This window comes from Xyrauchen texanus, chromosome 17, assembly GCF_025860055.1.
Source record: "Xyrauchen texanus isolate HMW12.3.18 chromosome 17, RBS_HiC_50CHRs, whole genome shotgun sequence".
In the NCBI taxonomy this organism is placed as follows: Eukaryota; Metazoa; Chordata; class Actinopteri; order Cypriniformes; family Catostomidae; genus Xyrauchen; species Xyrauchen texanus.
Window position 1 is genome coordinate 44,743,002 of NC_068292.1, and position 15,000 is coordinate 44,758,001.

The 15,000-nt window shown below is 43.5% G+C and overlaps 1 protein-coding gene across 2 annotated transcripts in view; it reads left to right on the forward strand.

Moving 5' to 3' along the window:
- Positions 1–2,735: 2,735 nt before the first annotated feature.
- The window catches only part of LOC127658052 (pleckstrin homology-like domain family B member 3), a 26,334-nt gene continuing 14,069 nt past the window's right edge, over positions 2,736–15,000 (forward strand). For both annotated transcript variants that reach the window (XM_052147139.1, XM_052147137.1), the window contains exons 1-7: positions 2,736–2,896; positions 3,003–3,049; positions 3,148–3,191; positions 12,609–12,760; positions 12,860–12,970; positions 13,049–13,186; positions 14,406–14,534. In XM_052147139.1, coding sequence (XP_052003099.1) covers positions 12,611–12,760; positions 12,860–12,970; positions 13,049–13,186; positions 14,406–14,534 — 528 coding nt within the window. In that variant the 5' untranslated portion in view covers positions 2,736–2,896; positions 3,003–3,049; positions 3,148–3,191; positions 12,609–12,610. The remainder of the gene's footprint in view (positions 2,897–3,002; positions 3,050–3,147; positions 3,192–12,608; positions 12,761–12,859; positions 12,971–13,048; positions 13,187–14,405; positions 14,535–15,000) is intronic.

Consider the following 15,000-nt stretch of genomic DNA (forward strand, 5'->3'; position numbering starts at 1 on the left):
CACTTTAAGCCAACATGCCGAAGGGGCATGCTGCAAGGTGTGTGTGTGTGTGTGAGGGGAGTGAGAGTGTGTTTGTGGCAGGCCAGTGAGTGTGTGTGCAGTGAGTGTGTCGAGTGAGTGAGTGAGAGAGTGTGTGTTTGTGAGAGAGAGTGAGCGAGTGAGTGTGTGAGTGAGTGAGAGAGAGTGTGTGTTTGTGAGAGAGTGAGCGAGCGAGTGAGTGTGCGAGTGAGTGAGTGAGAGAGAGTGTGTGTTTGTGAGAGAGTGAGTGAGCGAGTGAGTGTGCGAGTGAGTGAGTGAGTAAGTGACAGAGAGAGAGAGAGAGAGTTTGAGTGAGTGAGTGAGAGAGAGTGTGTGTTTGTGAGCGAGCGAGTGAGTGAGTGTGTTTGTGTGAGAGTGAGAGAGAGTGTGTGTTTGTGAGAGAGTGAGTGAGCGAGTGAGTGTGCGAGTGAGTGAGTGAGTAAATGACAGAGAGAGAGATTTGGTGGAGTGAGTGAGAGAGTGTGTGTTTGTGGCGCAGTGATGTGTGCCAGTGGTGAGTGAGTGTGAGGGAGTGAGAGAGTGTGTTTGTGAGCGAGCGAGTGAGTGTGTGAGCGAGTGAGTGAGAGTGTGTTTGTGTGAGAGTGAGTGTGTGAGGGAGTGAGAGTGAGTGTGTGTTTGTGAGCAAGTGTGTGAGTGAGAGAGTGTGTGTTTGTGAGCGAGTGAGTGAGTGAGAGAGAGTGTGTGTTAGTGAGTGAGAGAGTGTGTGTTTGTGAGCGAGTGAGTGAGTGAGAGAGAGTGTGTGTTAGTGAGTGAGTAAGTAAGCGAGTGAGCGTGTGAGAGAGTGTGTGAGTGAGGGAGTGAGGGAGTGAGTGAGAGAGAGTGTGTGATTGTGAGCGAGTGAGTGAGTGAGTGTGTGAATGAGTGAGTGAGAGAGTGAATGAGTGAGTGAGTGATAATCATAGACACGTCTTCTTTAGGCCCTTGAACCCAAACCAACTAGCATATAAGCACTAATGCCCTCACTTTACAGTTTCATCTGCATTTGACAAATGATGTTGTTTTGCTGCAGCTAGGCAGAAAGTATTTATATCCCTGACACTGTCTAGTGCACTACAGGAAAGAGAGTGCACAAAAGAGTTGCCAGCTGTCCATTCAGTGTAAGTGTATACTGCACCACTCCATCTGTTCACGGTTTGTCTGTGCTATATTTTATATGCGTCTCACTATCTGTCTTTCTCCCTCTCACTCAGTCTGTTTCTGTGTGGTGGCACTTTGGTTCAGCACTGTGTGTGATATCTGCACACAACACAACTGTAGGTCACTCCTCATGCTTTAGAAGGAATGCTGACAGTGTCAGAAATGTTTGGCCCCACCAGTCACACTGTCCTCTGACCGTCAGGCTTTGTGACAGTCACACTGTCCTTGTTGTCCATTGGTGGAAGGAGTCCCCTGCTGTGCCTGACAGGTTGACCAAGCCCTAACCCCAAACCTTAAAGGGACAGTAACTTATGGAGTTAGTAAGGCAGATCAACGTGTCAGGCACAAACTGGGGCTCCTTGCATAAATCAGTGTCTTATTTTTATTAATTTGTTCATTAAAAACTAATAACTCTGAAACAACTTTCCTTTTTTGTCTGACGTCACCAAGCCCTCTTATTTATTTATTTTTTAACCCTCCTCTCCGACCACCTGTCACTTTAAGTGACGTCAAATGAAATGAAGTCATCCAATCAATAGAGCTGTTCAGGTCTAAGCCTGAGAGAGGAGTAGCATTTGCCAGACATGTGTTTTTATTATAGCAGTTTTATATATATATATATATATATATATATATAGATAGATATATAGAGATATAGATATAGATATAGATATAGATAGATATAGATATAGATAGATATATATGAGTAAAATAAGATATGTGATTACAATTACTTGACGATACTTTCATATTTTGTTCTAGGACATGAAGTACACACATTCGTACCTCAAACGTTAATCTGGAAGCTTCTGTGTTTTTAGAAAACGCATGTTGCCATCACAGTGCTAATAAATGACTACAACTACCATCAGCGTATGAGCCACGTGCTCGACAAAATGGACGATTGTTGTAGTCCTTATTTAGCGACGGGTTAGCAACACGCATTTTTAAGAGACAACGGCTTCAGTATCCACGATTGAGGTACGACTGTGTGTCAAAATAACAAGAAAAGTGTCTTAAAAAGTAATTTTCACGAAATATTTAATTTTAAGCATAATTCGAAAATTCCTATTTTAAAAACCCCACGTAAACCCCTGGATTAAAGCGGCACCCTTCATTTAAAAAATGTACAACAATTTTAATAAAATAATTTAAATATGTAATAATCATAATAATTAGTATAGTAATCATTTAAAGTAGCAATTAAAAATCGGCAACGAGTTAATAGTGTGAAAACATAGCATTTTAATGTACCTCTAAAATATTTATTACATGTCTAAATATACTTTATGTACTTATTTGTTAGGTGTTTTATCTGTATTTAGTTATACTGTTTATGTGTTGTCAACTATTTTACTTTCGACTCATCGCTCGCGCTTCACCTGTTGACTGACAGACATTCAACGGCGGACATCATGGGCTGTGTCTCAAACCCTAGTGAGCTGCCTGTGTAGACAGTGTTCTTGACCCTCACGTGCGCGTGCTGACACGCGCTCTGAATGCGGTCTAGATAGGCGGGGCACTAGAGGTTGAAACGCAGCCAAACTCGTAACGAAAGCGCTCCGAGTGAACGTTGGTATCGCTTCACATCACCGGGATTCCCGCTTTACATTCACAGTACGGACTTTATTTATCGCTTTTGTCTCTTTATATCAACTTTACTTCAAATTCCGCGATTGTTGAAGGATTTGGGGCGGTCGTTTGTGACCAGGTATGATCGGTACGTATATGTCCTATGTTTATTTATCAATATATAAGACCGATGAGTTAAGAATTGAGTTGACGCGAGAAACTTGATGGTTTTCTTGGAATTGTGTAATTCACAGGTTTAAATTTTCAATTGACGTGATTGACTGACTGACAGGGATCTCCGGTGAGTGACAGGTGTCATAAAGATCTGGTAATCTGCTCTTTTAAATCAAGTGGACAGGGTTGACATGATGATAATGAGGCGGTGTTGATTTGTTCTAGTCAGGTGGAGCACTTGAACGAGAGTTTTGGGAGAGGGTGCTTGGGTAAGTAAAATCTTTTTTTTATTATACTTACAATTTTAATGATGATTTAGAGATGTTATAAAGACTATTTAAATTATTTGCCTTTATGTTGTTATTGTACTTAAGCCGAAATAAATTATTAAAATATTATCTGGAAAATATATGGCCTATTTTGTATTACGATGACAGTGTCTTATTTTCTACTCTATTTGAGTAAAGTTAAATGTAAAAAACTAAAGATAAACATTTTGATTATACTGAAAATACAATGAGGTCAAATTCGGTAAATAAAATAAATAAAATACACTATATATATTATGTATATACAGTATTATATCTATATATATATTACTGTATATACATAATGTGTGTATATATATATAGTTTATTTAATTTTTTATTTACTATTAAAACAACAGTGTTGACCAATGTGCTGTATAATAATAAAAGTAAATTATATAAAACCCCAAGAAAAAGACAAATAAACAAATTATATTTTATATATATATATATATATGTGTGTGTGTGTGTGTGTGTGTGTGTGTGTGTGTGTATATATATACATAGTTTATTTAATTTATTTTAGTTTATTTATAAAGCACTATTAAAACAACAGTGTTGACCAATGTGCTGTACAATAATAAAAGTACATTTTACTTTTTTGTAAATATGTTATTCGTTCATTTATATATATATATATATATATATATATATATATATATATATATATATATATTATTGTGTGTGTTTATATATCTGTATGTTTATGTATATATATATATATATATATATATGTATGCATATACACAAAGTAATATATATACATATATATATATATATATATATTGCAAGCTTAAAATGATCGTAGAGACCACTGGCGCTAATGGTTTCTACGATCTACATAGGCTCACAGTGCTTTTGGGAAACGCATCCCTGACTGTTTTTATTACACGTGACTCTTGTTTGTCCACTGACCCGAGGTCATGTCAAGGTCATTATCAGTGAACACTGACCTCAACCAACTGGTCAGTCTCAACATCCATTAGTTTATGATAAACCGAAGGTTACCTGTTTGTGTTAAACCTCTGACATCTCTGACGACACTTGGGAAACGTTCATCTGACCCGCAGGCGTGCCGCGAGTGTCGTTCACTCAAGAATGTTAATTGCGGCTGTAATTACATGGAGGCGTGTTGAAAGTTTCGATTGCATGTGTTTAGTTGAAGGTGTGATTGTTTGGAACGCTCTAATGGGAAGTGTTTGTAAGGTGTGTCTAACCCTAATAAGTTTGAAAACAATAATCTTATTTAATATTCTATGTTGACAGTGACATTATAAGGGGCTTTCCCAGTCACCATGGAAACACCATATTTATATATGTTTATATTAGAGTTTGACAGATATATTGGTTTTAACGATAGTTGCGTTTTGAACTGCGCCGTTTTGTGGTCCGTTCTGCATAACGCGGCAGCTCATTTTAGCTTATCGCGGCCCGTTTCACGACCGGCCCGCTCGGTTCTCCTGATGGCCAGTCCGCCTCGGATCTTTTAAGGATTTTTATTATTATTCTGCCCTAAAACTGATCGTGCAGACCAAACCGTAATTCGTAGAGAGCTGAAACTTTGAGGGAAGGTAGTCCCCCAGAGTACTACATCATATCAAAGTTTCGGCCTGATTGGCCTCAAGGTGGCGCTGTAGTGATCATGTTTACGTTTTGGCTCATAACTCCTAAACCGTTTATCGCTCACTCAAGTCTAACATCATTGGATTCCTTGTCTCCTGATGAACAAAATGTATATATAATTTTTTGGCGCTAATTTGCATAATTCGAAAAACTCATCCTAGGCCGTATGTCCGATTCGCACGACAATTGGGGTGTCTACTATAAACCCTCCTGAAAAAGTTAGCTGAGGAATTTTGATTCGTCGAAGTGTTGTGAAGCTATAAGCCAACAAATTGGTCATGTGTCATCTATTTTGTACGTATTGACCAATATCTACCAAATAAAAAGGCCAAATGTTACGAAACTTGATACATATAGACAACAAGACATTCTGAGGATGCACGCAAAGTCGTGAAAACGTTCGCCAATAGAGGGCGCTACAACAAACAAATGCTCAAAACTCTGCAACCGTATGATCAATGAAGTTGAAAATTGGTATGCATCTTGTAGGGGCCAATGGCTAACTTATCCTACAATATCAGTCTGACAAATAAAAAAACATGGCCGCCAGCAGCCAGTCAAATTTCAGCAGCTAATAACATCAAATCTGAATGGCCGACCGTTACGAAACTTGGCATATTTGTAGACAGTGTTAGAATGAGGCTGTTGTACCATGTTTTATGAAAATAACAATAATAAATAAAATAACATCAGAGTCATATTTAACACCAGTTTGCAAATTCAGCAACTTACAAAGTACAAATACGAATACAAATACATAATTTTTTTTATACTTTGAAAGTTCTTAAACTCAAAGGAAGGAGGTATTGCCCCAAGTGAAGGAGTTCGAGTACCTCGGGGTCTTGTTCACGAGTGAGGGGACAATGGAGAGGGAGGTTGGCCGGAGAATCGGGGCAGCGGGGCGGTATTGCACTCGCTCTATCGCACCATTGTCACGAAAAGAGAGCTGGAAGGCAAAGCTCTCGATCTACCGGTCCATTTTTGTTCCTACCCTCACCTATGGTCATGAAGGCTGCGTCAAGACCGAAAGAACTAGGTCACGAGTACAAGCGGCCGTTTGGGCTTCCTCAGAAGGGTGGCGGGCTTCTCCCTTAGAGATAGGGTGAGGAGCTCAGTCATCCAAGCTCGGAGTAGAGCCGCTGCTCCTTTGCGTCGAAAGGAGTCAGTTGAGGTGGTTTGGGCATCTGGTAAGGATGCCCCGTTGCCGCCTCCCTAGGGAGGTGTTTCAGGCACGTCCAGCTGGGAGGAGGCCTCGGGGAAGACCCAGGACTAGGTGGAGAGATTACATCTCCACACTGGCCTGGGAACGCCTCGGGATCCCCCAGTCAGAGCTGGTTAATGTGGCTCGGGATAGGGAAGTTTGGCGCCCCCTGCTGGAGCAGCTGCCCCCGCGACCCGACTTCGGATAAGCGGTTGAAGATGGATGGATGGAAGTTCTTAAAAGGCTTAAACCCCAACAGTTGCTGCGGAAATATATTTCCTTTTGTGTTCATGTGAACTGGAAGCACATATCAAAATAAGAGTCCCTTGTGTAATTTGGGCTTGTTTTTTATTGCATTATGCACCAAACCGTAAATTGCTTTCTGGTTACTATTGGGATTTTGGTTGCACAAGAAACACACATTTTGGACTCTTAGACATAGTACTATGGTAATAGCATGTTTTTTGGACATGTAGCATCGTCTAGTGAAATGGAACATTTATTTTGGTGTTTTGGCAGAAATACGGATGTTCTTGACGACTTCACCTCTCACCTCCGGAAAAGCTGTTCGCTATATGGGCTAATTTGCTTATTAAATCGCAAAAGGCTATGAATTAATTATATAAATATATTGTCTGCATGAGCTACATGCGAATAAAGTGCTCCGCTCTTTATCATGTATGCAAACGCAGAGTGCATGTGATGTTAATGATGCGGTTGTGGCTGTTCTTCACTTACTGTTGAAGCATGCAGCTCCGCAAACATTCAATAGATTATTGTTTATAGTTTAATCATCACACCAGGACATGATTTTAATTTTGATTAATTGTGCTGTGACGAGGAGGAGGGCGTGGCCGGGTCGTGATGGAGCATGGCCGGCGCTGAATCAGCTGATGAGCGGGAGAGCGAGATAAGGGGCAGCTTGAGACGCCGGTTCGAGAGAGAGAGATGTACGCGGCCTTCTCCTTGTCCATCCTTAGACAGTTACAGTGGTGCCGAAACCCGGGAGGGAGGAGGGACCCACTGTCGTGGAGTACTCGCCGCTGCCATCCGTCAGGGGAGCAGCCGTGGCCATCTGCCTGGGGACGGAGCGTTTGCTGCCGGCTGGCGAGTGCCGGAGGAACTGTGGCCGTCTGCCGAGAAGGGGAGGAGCAGTTCCATGTGCCAGGGGCCGGAGGACTCGCTTCCGTCTGCCAGGGGAGGAATGAGCTGGCGTCTGCCAGAGGGTGAAGGTGTGTTTGAGGACCGGGCGACAGCGTGTCCGGGAACCGCAAGCACTCCACTCCTCTCTCTCTCTCTCGCTCACTGTCTCTGTGTCTCCGCTCGCCCTTTCCTTCTCCCCACGCCTCCCTCATCTCTCCCCCAAGGTCCACAGGAAGCAGGGTGGGCCACCGGCTGACAGAACAGCCAGAAGGGCGGCGCCCGGTGATTGGGAGGTTGGGGTTAGTCAGACTGGTGGCACCCTGGCCTGAATCGGGCAAGGGAGGAGTGTGACGAGGAGGAGGGTGTGGCCGGGGCGTGTCCGGGCCGTGAGGAGCATGGCCGGCGCTGAATCATCAGCTGGAGAAGCCGGTTCGAGAGAGAGACGCGCGCGAGCGTTACGTCCTTATGTTTTGTTGTTTTAAATTCATTTATATCATTAAAGTTTATGTTTATTGTTCAGCCAGTTCCCGCCGCCTCCTTGCCCATCCTTTAACTGTTACATGTGCATTTATACATTCACTGTAAAATTCCATGACGTTCCGCGTTTAATAGTTAATTCCATTTTTATGTCCGTGTTTTCTGCATTGTGGAAATCTTAGGGCCCTAACCATATAAGTCTATGAATATGGATGCCACCGTATAGCCCTATACCAAAGAACCATGGTAGTACCATTGCAGTTGTACACAGCCACTGGACATTTTTGTAATGGTTTTGCCTCTGCGTTTATATCTAAACTGGTTTCACAGGGAGATTTGTTGGGGCTTTAATAAAGGCCAATGAAATTGAGTCATGACTTATGAATAGTTGGTTTGTGGCAGGATGTGGAGACGTTGTGGAAGGAATGCACTCGAACACATGTTAGCAGAGGTTAGGAGGTTGGTGAAGGGGTCTGTGGTGGCGAGTTATTGCAGAGTCAAGGAGAAAATAATTAGCAAGTCGTTGCAAACAGAGACTGTGCTGAGACTCGTCAGTCTGGCCAGCAGTGTTAGTGAAGGCCAGGAGGAGCACGTTATATAAGCAGCAGGATGTTTATGTGCCGTCTAATCTCTACAGCCACTCCTCTGCAATTACTAATGATTTCTGACTCATTACATGAGAGGTTTTTTATTTAATCGTCCATGATGATATTGTGCTATTGTACCTTTATCTCGTTTCTGTAACTCTTGGTTTTTGTTTCATATCTCTTAAGTTTATCTCACTGAACTTTCACATTTGCAAACTTCTTTTATCATCTTGGACCTTCAAAGGCTTCCTTTCCTGAATGCTGCTCGGACCGTATCTGAGATAAAGAGCTGATTAGATTGCATTGCATGTGGACTTGTCTTAGTTTACCAAATCAGTCTTTTTTTATTATCCCTTTTTCTCCCCAATTTGGAATGCCCAATTCCCAATGCGCTCCAAGTCCTCATGGTGGCGTAGTGACTCGCCTCAATCCGGGTGCCGGAGGACGAATCGCGCATCTGAGACCGTCAATCCGCGCATCTTATCACGTGACTCGTTGAGCGCGTTTCCACGCACAACTCACCACGCACCCCACCGAGAGCGAGAACCACATTATAGCGACCATGAGAAGGTTACCTCATGTGACTCTACCCTCCCTAGCAACCGGGACAATTTGGTTGCTAAGGAGACCTGGCTGGAGTCACTCAGCACGCCCTGGATTCAAACTCACGACTCCAGGGGTGGAAGTCAGCGTCAATGCTCGCTAAGATACCCAGACCCCCGACCGATTGGCTGAGTCTCGAGACATTGTTCAAAACGCTAGATGTTGACCGCGGGGGTTCGGGCTGTGTATTGGTGATTTTAAATGTGAACGTCCCTAAAGTTGTTAAGGGGGGTCTAAATGAGAACGCCCCCAAAATTGGGGGGGTTTGGGTGTGGTTGCCACCGCCACCTCGTGCCACGCCCTCCCGCAGGATTTTCTGATGGGGGTTTATATTTGGGTTTTTCAGCTTATGAGTAAAATAAGTTTTGTGGTAAACATTACCTGACGATACATGGATGTTTTGTTCTGCAACATAAATTACACTTATGTCCCAAACGTGAATTTTTAAGCATATTAAATATTTTATTAAAACACTTAGTGGTCACGTTTGAGGCATGAAAGTGTGTAGTTATGTCGTATCATCAAGTAAGGATTTCCACAGGCTCATAAGTTTGAAAACTTCGTTATAAAAACCCATAGGAAAATTTATGTCACAGCTGAACAGCTCTATTGTGTATAGTTAATAAAATATGCATTCCTGTTGACTGTTTTAGATCATCTAAAAATGCAACTCTCTTTTGGCGCCACCCTGTGGACATTTCATATGTTTGCACATGCGTAACCACTTCCGCTTCTGAGATCGTCAATCCGTGCATCTTAGCTGGACAAGTGGTGTTCAGCCACGCGAGTTGGAGCAATAACAGGTCTGTGGTTCCTTTAGATGTCCGGGGCTTGACACGCGCCACAATGGGTGGATCAGCGTGTGTCTACCCTGCGCCGAGAGGCGTGTGTAACCCGCTGAACGCCACTCGTGATCGGGACTGTGGATTGCAAATATTTCCCATCAACGAGGAATTCCCAGTAAGCATAAGCTCACGTTGATTAAGTCCCTGCCATTTGTACACACCGCCCGTCGCTGCTACCGATTGCATGGTTTTGTAAGGTCCTCGGATCGCCCCCGCCGGGGCTCCTTGCAGGCCTTAGCGGAGCGCCGAGAAGACGATCAAACTTAAAAAGTGACTTTTATTCATCAACTAAAAACGCATCTCTCTTTTGGCGCCATCCTGTGGACATTTCATATGTTTGCACATGCATAACCACTTCCACTTCTGAGACCATCAAACCACGCTTCTGATCACGTGACTCATTGTGCGTGACACCGCGGAGACTCACAGCATGTGGAGGCTCATGCTACTCTCCACGATCCACGCACAACTCACCACACGCCCCATTGAGAGCGAGAACCACTAATCACCACCACGAGGAGGTTACCCCATGTGACTCTACCCTCCCTAGCAACTGGGCCAATTTGGTTGCTAAGGAGACTCACAGCATGTGGAGCCTCATGCTACTCTCCACGATCCACACACAACTCACCACACGCCCCATTGAGAGCGAGAACCACTAATCACCACCACGAGGAGGTTAACCCATGTGACTCTATCCTCCCTAGCAACCGGGCCAATTTGGTTGCTAAGGAGACCTGGATGGAGTCACTCAGCACGCCCTGGATTCAAACTCACTATTCCAGGGGTGATAGTCAGCGTCAATACTCGCTGAGATACCCAGACCCCAACAAGGCCTAGTTTTGATCAAGGCTACTTACATTAAACATACATGCTAGATTTAGATATAGATAGACACTTTTGCCAACCATGGGAACCTTTGCTATATTCCTTTGTAAACAAGCTATTGTATGTACTGCTCAGGGAGGTTTGCAGTTATTCCAGGAACAGGGTCCAATCGCTTTCACAGTGTGTGTGGAAATATGAAACCGGCCTGTGACATTTTAGAAGCCACTTCCCCCTCCAGAACTCTCTGTGTGTCAGTCTGTGTTTGGAACTCATCGTATCAAGAGTTTTATATTTATCCGCGTTGCTCTGACTTCTAGTTTCCTAATAAGGTTTGGGTAGGGGGAACGGATGGGGCCGAGAGAGGCTGGGAAACGGCTTGTCCGATGGCGTACAGAGAGTCTGTTCCCACACTCGGTACTGTCAGATGTGTGTGTAGTGGCGTTAAGAGCTAAAGAGAGCGACTCTGGCTGGAGAGGGCTTGTGAAGTTCACAGAGCTTTAATGGGTACAACATTTAGAGTCTTTATAAAGTATAAAAAACACCTGTACTGAGCTACAGAGTAACTCGCTGCCACCACAGGTCTCTTTCACTTTTACTTTCATCTCACCGTCTTTTCTGTGGTCTTTTTCTTTAAGCAAAGTGAACGAAAATACTTCTGAAGCAAGACGTGAAGAATTGAAACGCTCCAAAACAATGTCTGAAGGAATTTTGTATTTAGCAGAGATGGACTGACATTGCTTATTTACAATTAATTCTGATTATTTGTACGTTTTAAGGTATAGCTGACTGGAAAATGGGTCATTATTTACTCACTCTCATGTCTTTCCAAACCTGTTTGAGTTTTTTTTTTCCGTGGAACACAAAAGGTGGCCTGTCGGATTCCAAAATGACAAAAAAAAGCACCGTCGGATTATCATTATTGTACTCCATATGACATGTGTGCTATATTACAAATCCATTTAAAGGAATATTCCGGGTTCAACACAAGTTACGCCCAATCAGCAGCATTTGTGACATAATGTTGATTAACAAAATTAATTTAGACTCGTTATTTAAGAAAAGAGCAACGCGCATATTAAAATATAGCCACATTATTCGTGCTCACGTGATTTTATCATTTTGTCATCATGACGATGTAACACTGTAATCCCAGCATGTAAACGACTTTACACGGCAAAGGTTAGTCACACTAAAATTAAATTAATATGTAAATATTAATCATTTTTATATATTTAATTGTATATTTTTTTTGTGGTTGATCAACATTATGCCACAAATGCTGTCGATTGAGATTAGCTTGTGTTAACTTATAAATAGAGCGATTGTTTTCATGATTGATAGTTTAGTCGCTAGTTGCAACCATAGACTGTAAAAAAAGATGGCCGACGCCCCTTCGCTCTTTTCCATTGGTGAGAACTGAAGCCGCCAGTGTCCCGATATGGCGCTGACATCTTGGGACTTGAGTCTGCGCAGTTGCGATTTCGGGACCAGACCTGCGCAGTAGTGAGCTGGAAGTAAAGCCGCGAAATCAAGGCCCCGCCCTCACTCTCGCTGAATCAATCGCAAGGACACGCCCCTTTTGACTTTTGACGGTGTGAAATAATTAATTATAGAAATGTAGATATTAAATTTAAAGCTCCAATCTCCTCAGTCCTCCGAAGATCCCGAAAAAAAGTCCGTTGGTGCTTCAGTGACTACTTCACTCAAGAGAACCTGTCAATCACAGCTGTCAATCATGATGTCACAGCAGCGTTTTTATAGCATCAAATAACTAAAAACAAACTTATTTTGAAAACAAACACTTGAAATGACATCAACGTGATAGAAACGACAGTAAATGACAGAAACTATCTTTGGAAAAAAGATATGTGAAGTGTAATTTAATTGTTTAGTTGGTCTCACGTCCCGTTGAATAACATGGGGAGGCGGGGTTTATGACCTATACTAGGACCAGCCACCGGGGGGCGATCGAGACGTTTTGGCTTCACTTTTGACTATTATTTGATCTTGTTTGCTATCACCATAAAGGTCCCATACCTCCACTAACTAGTGTTTATTCCTGTTTAATTAGACATGCCCAGACATAATAACATGGATCCTACGAGGAGCCAGTGCGAGTCAATCCAAAGGTCCCCTTGGATCATGCGAGTGGCTGTAGGGCAAAGCCCCGCCTCTTCAGGGGCGGAGTCAGACACTGAAGGGAGCAGCACAGAGAGTGAACGGGTAAGCACAAGCTTTCATGTGATAATCAGACCAGAAGCAACTTAACCAGCTCCATCTGCTGGTCTTTAAACCTCACCGAACTCTCATCCTCTTCCCCAGCCTCGCCACAAGCAAGCAGATGGCGACACGGCGCATTTCCTGACGTCTCCTTCCATGCTGCAGCGACGCATCACGGAGCTTGACCATCAGCGAGAGGAGCTGAAGATTGAGGTAAGTAGAGAAAAGCTCTGCTCTTTCGTTCTGTCATCAGTACACTGTGGAGTGAGAGTGACTCTGGGTTTTCTACAGCTGCAGCTGGAGGTGGCGCTGCTGCGAGGCGAGCTGCAGACGGAGCAGGAGCGACTGCGCAGACATACAGAGCAGCTGCAGATGTTGCAGGAGAAAGACAGACACAGAAAGTGCCAACGATTGGCCAGCAGACAGAAGGTGTTCCTCTACATAAACGTTCAGAGGGAATTCGCTAATAATGAATTGCACTGGCTGATAGCATTGTTTATTTGCGCACGCTGTCCCCATTGTTTTAGTGCCCAATTAATGCAAATGAGGTATCAGCACAAACATGGTCAAAATGCAATTTCCACGCCACTCCATCTTTCCCATACAGGGCAAATAACCCCCCTCTATGCACATTTTGTCTTAATCGTTTTGAATCGTTCCAATATAATACAAAAAAGTACAATAATTTGCCATTAATGCACCGGTTGATACCATAGACTGTAAAAAAAGATGGCCGACGCCCCTTCGCTCTTTTCCATTGGTGAGAACTGAAGCCGCCAGTGTCCCGATATGGCGCTGACATCTTGGGACTTGAGTCTGCGCAGTTGCGATTTCGGGACCAGACCTGCGCAGTAGTGAGCAGGAAGTAAAGCCACGAAATCAAGGCCCCGCCCTCACTCTCGCTGAATCAATCGCAAGCACACGCCCCTTTTGACTTATGACGGTGTGAAATAATTAATTATAGAAATTTAGATATTAAATTTAAAGCTCCAATCTCCTCAGTCCTCCGAAAATCCCGAAAAAAAGTGCGTTGGTGCTTCAGTGACTACTTCGCTCAGAGAACCTGTCAATCACAGCTGTCAATCATGATGTCACAGCACCGTTTTTATAGCATCAAATAACTAAAAACAAACTTATTTTGAAAACAAACACTTGAAATGACATCAACGTGATAGAAACGACAGTAAATGACAGAAACTATCTTTGGAAAAAAGATATGTGAAGTGTAATTTAATTGTTTAGTCGGTCTCACGTCCCGTTGAATAACATGGGGAGGCGGGGTTTATGACCTATACTAGGACCAGCCACCGGGGGGCGATCGAGACGTTTTGGCTTCACTTTTGAGGGCTTGTGCGGCACACTTGGTTGATACACACACCTGAATCATCTCTTATAAATGTTAAACGTGTCTCAGAGTAATGGCGGCATGGCAACAGTTGCTAAGACTGGGTGGATAGATGCACAAGCACTTTTAAGGCGGGGCTTAGCGAAGGGTCAGTTGCATCAGGTACATAGTGCAGATGTTTGAATATTTCACATTTTATAATAAACCTCATTTGCATTAAACATTAAAGGCATGTTTGCACTGAAAATAATGACCGGTGCAAATAGCACCTGATTAAAGCGTGCTGGTCTGTCGATCCCTCAGGAGCGTGTTCGGTTGGAGGAGGAACGTCTGAAGGTGGAGCAGATGAAGAGGAAGTGTGATGAGATGGAGAAACTGATTCCCACTCAACCAGAAGACCAGCGAGAACAACTGATGCTGCATCTACAACAGGTGAGGATAAACTTACACCTCATTTAAAGGGTTCATTTTTTGCTTTCTTCAGTGGAACACAAAAGTCTCAGCCTGAAACTTTTGATCAGATTTTAGGGGTGAATGCATGTATAGATTAAGTGCATAGAGAGCTATAGGGTACTCCCTTGCTCCCTATTTAGTGCATGACTTAACCTGCTGTGTGCTGTCACACACTCACTCACTCACACACTCACTCACACACACACTCACTCACACACACACTCACTCACACACTCACTCACTCACACACTCACACACTCACTCACACACTCACTCACACACTCACACACACACACTCACTCACACACTCACTCACTCACACACACACTCACTCACACACTCACTCACTCACACACTCACACACTCACTCACACACTCACTCACACACTCACACACACACACTCACTCACACACTCACTCACTCACACACTCACTCACTCACACA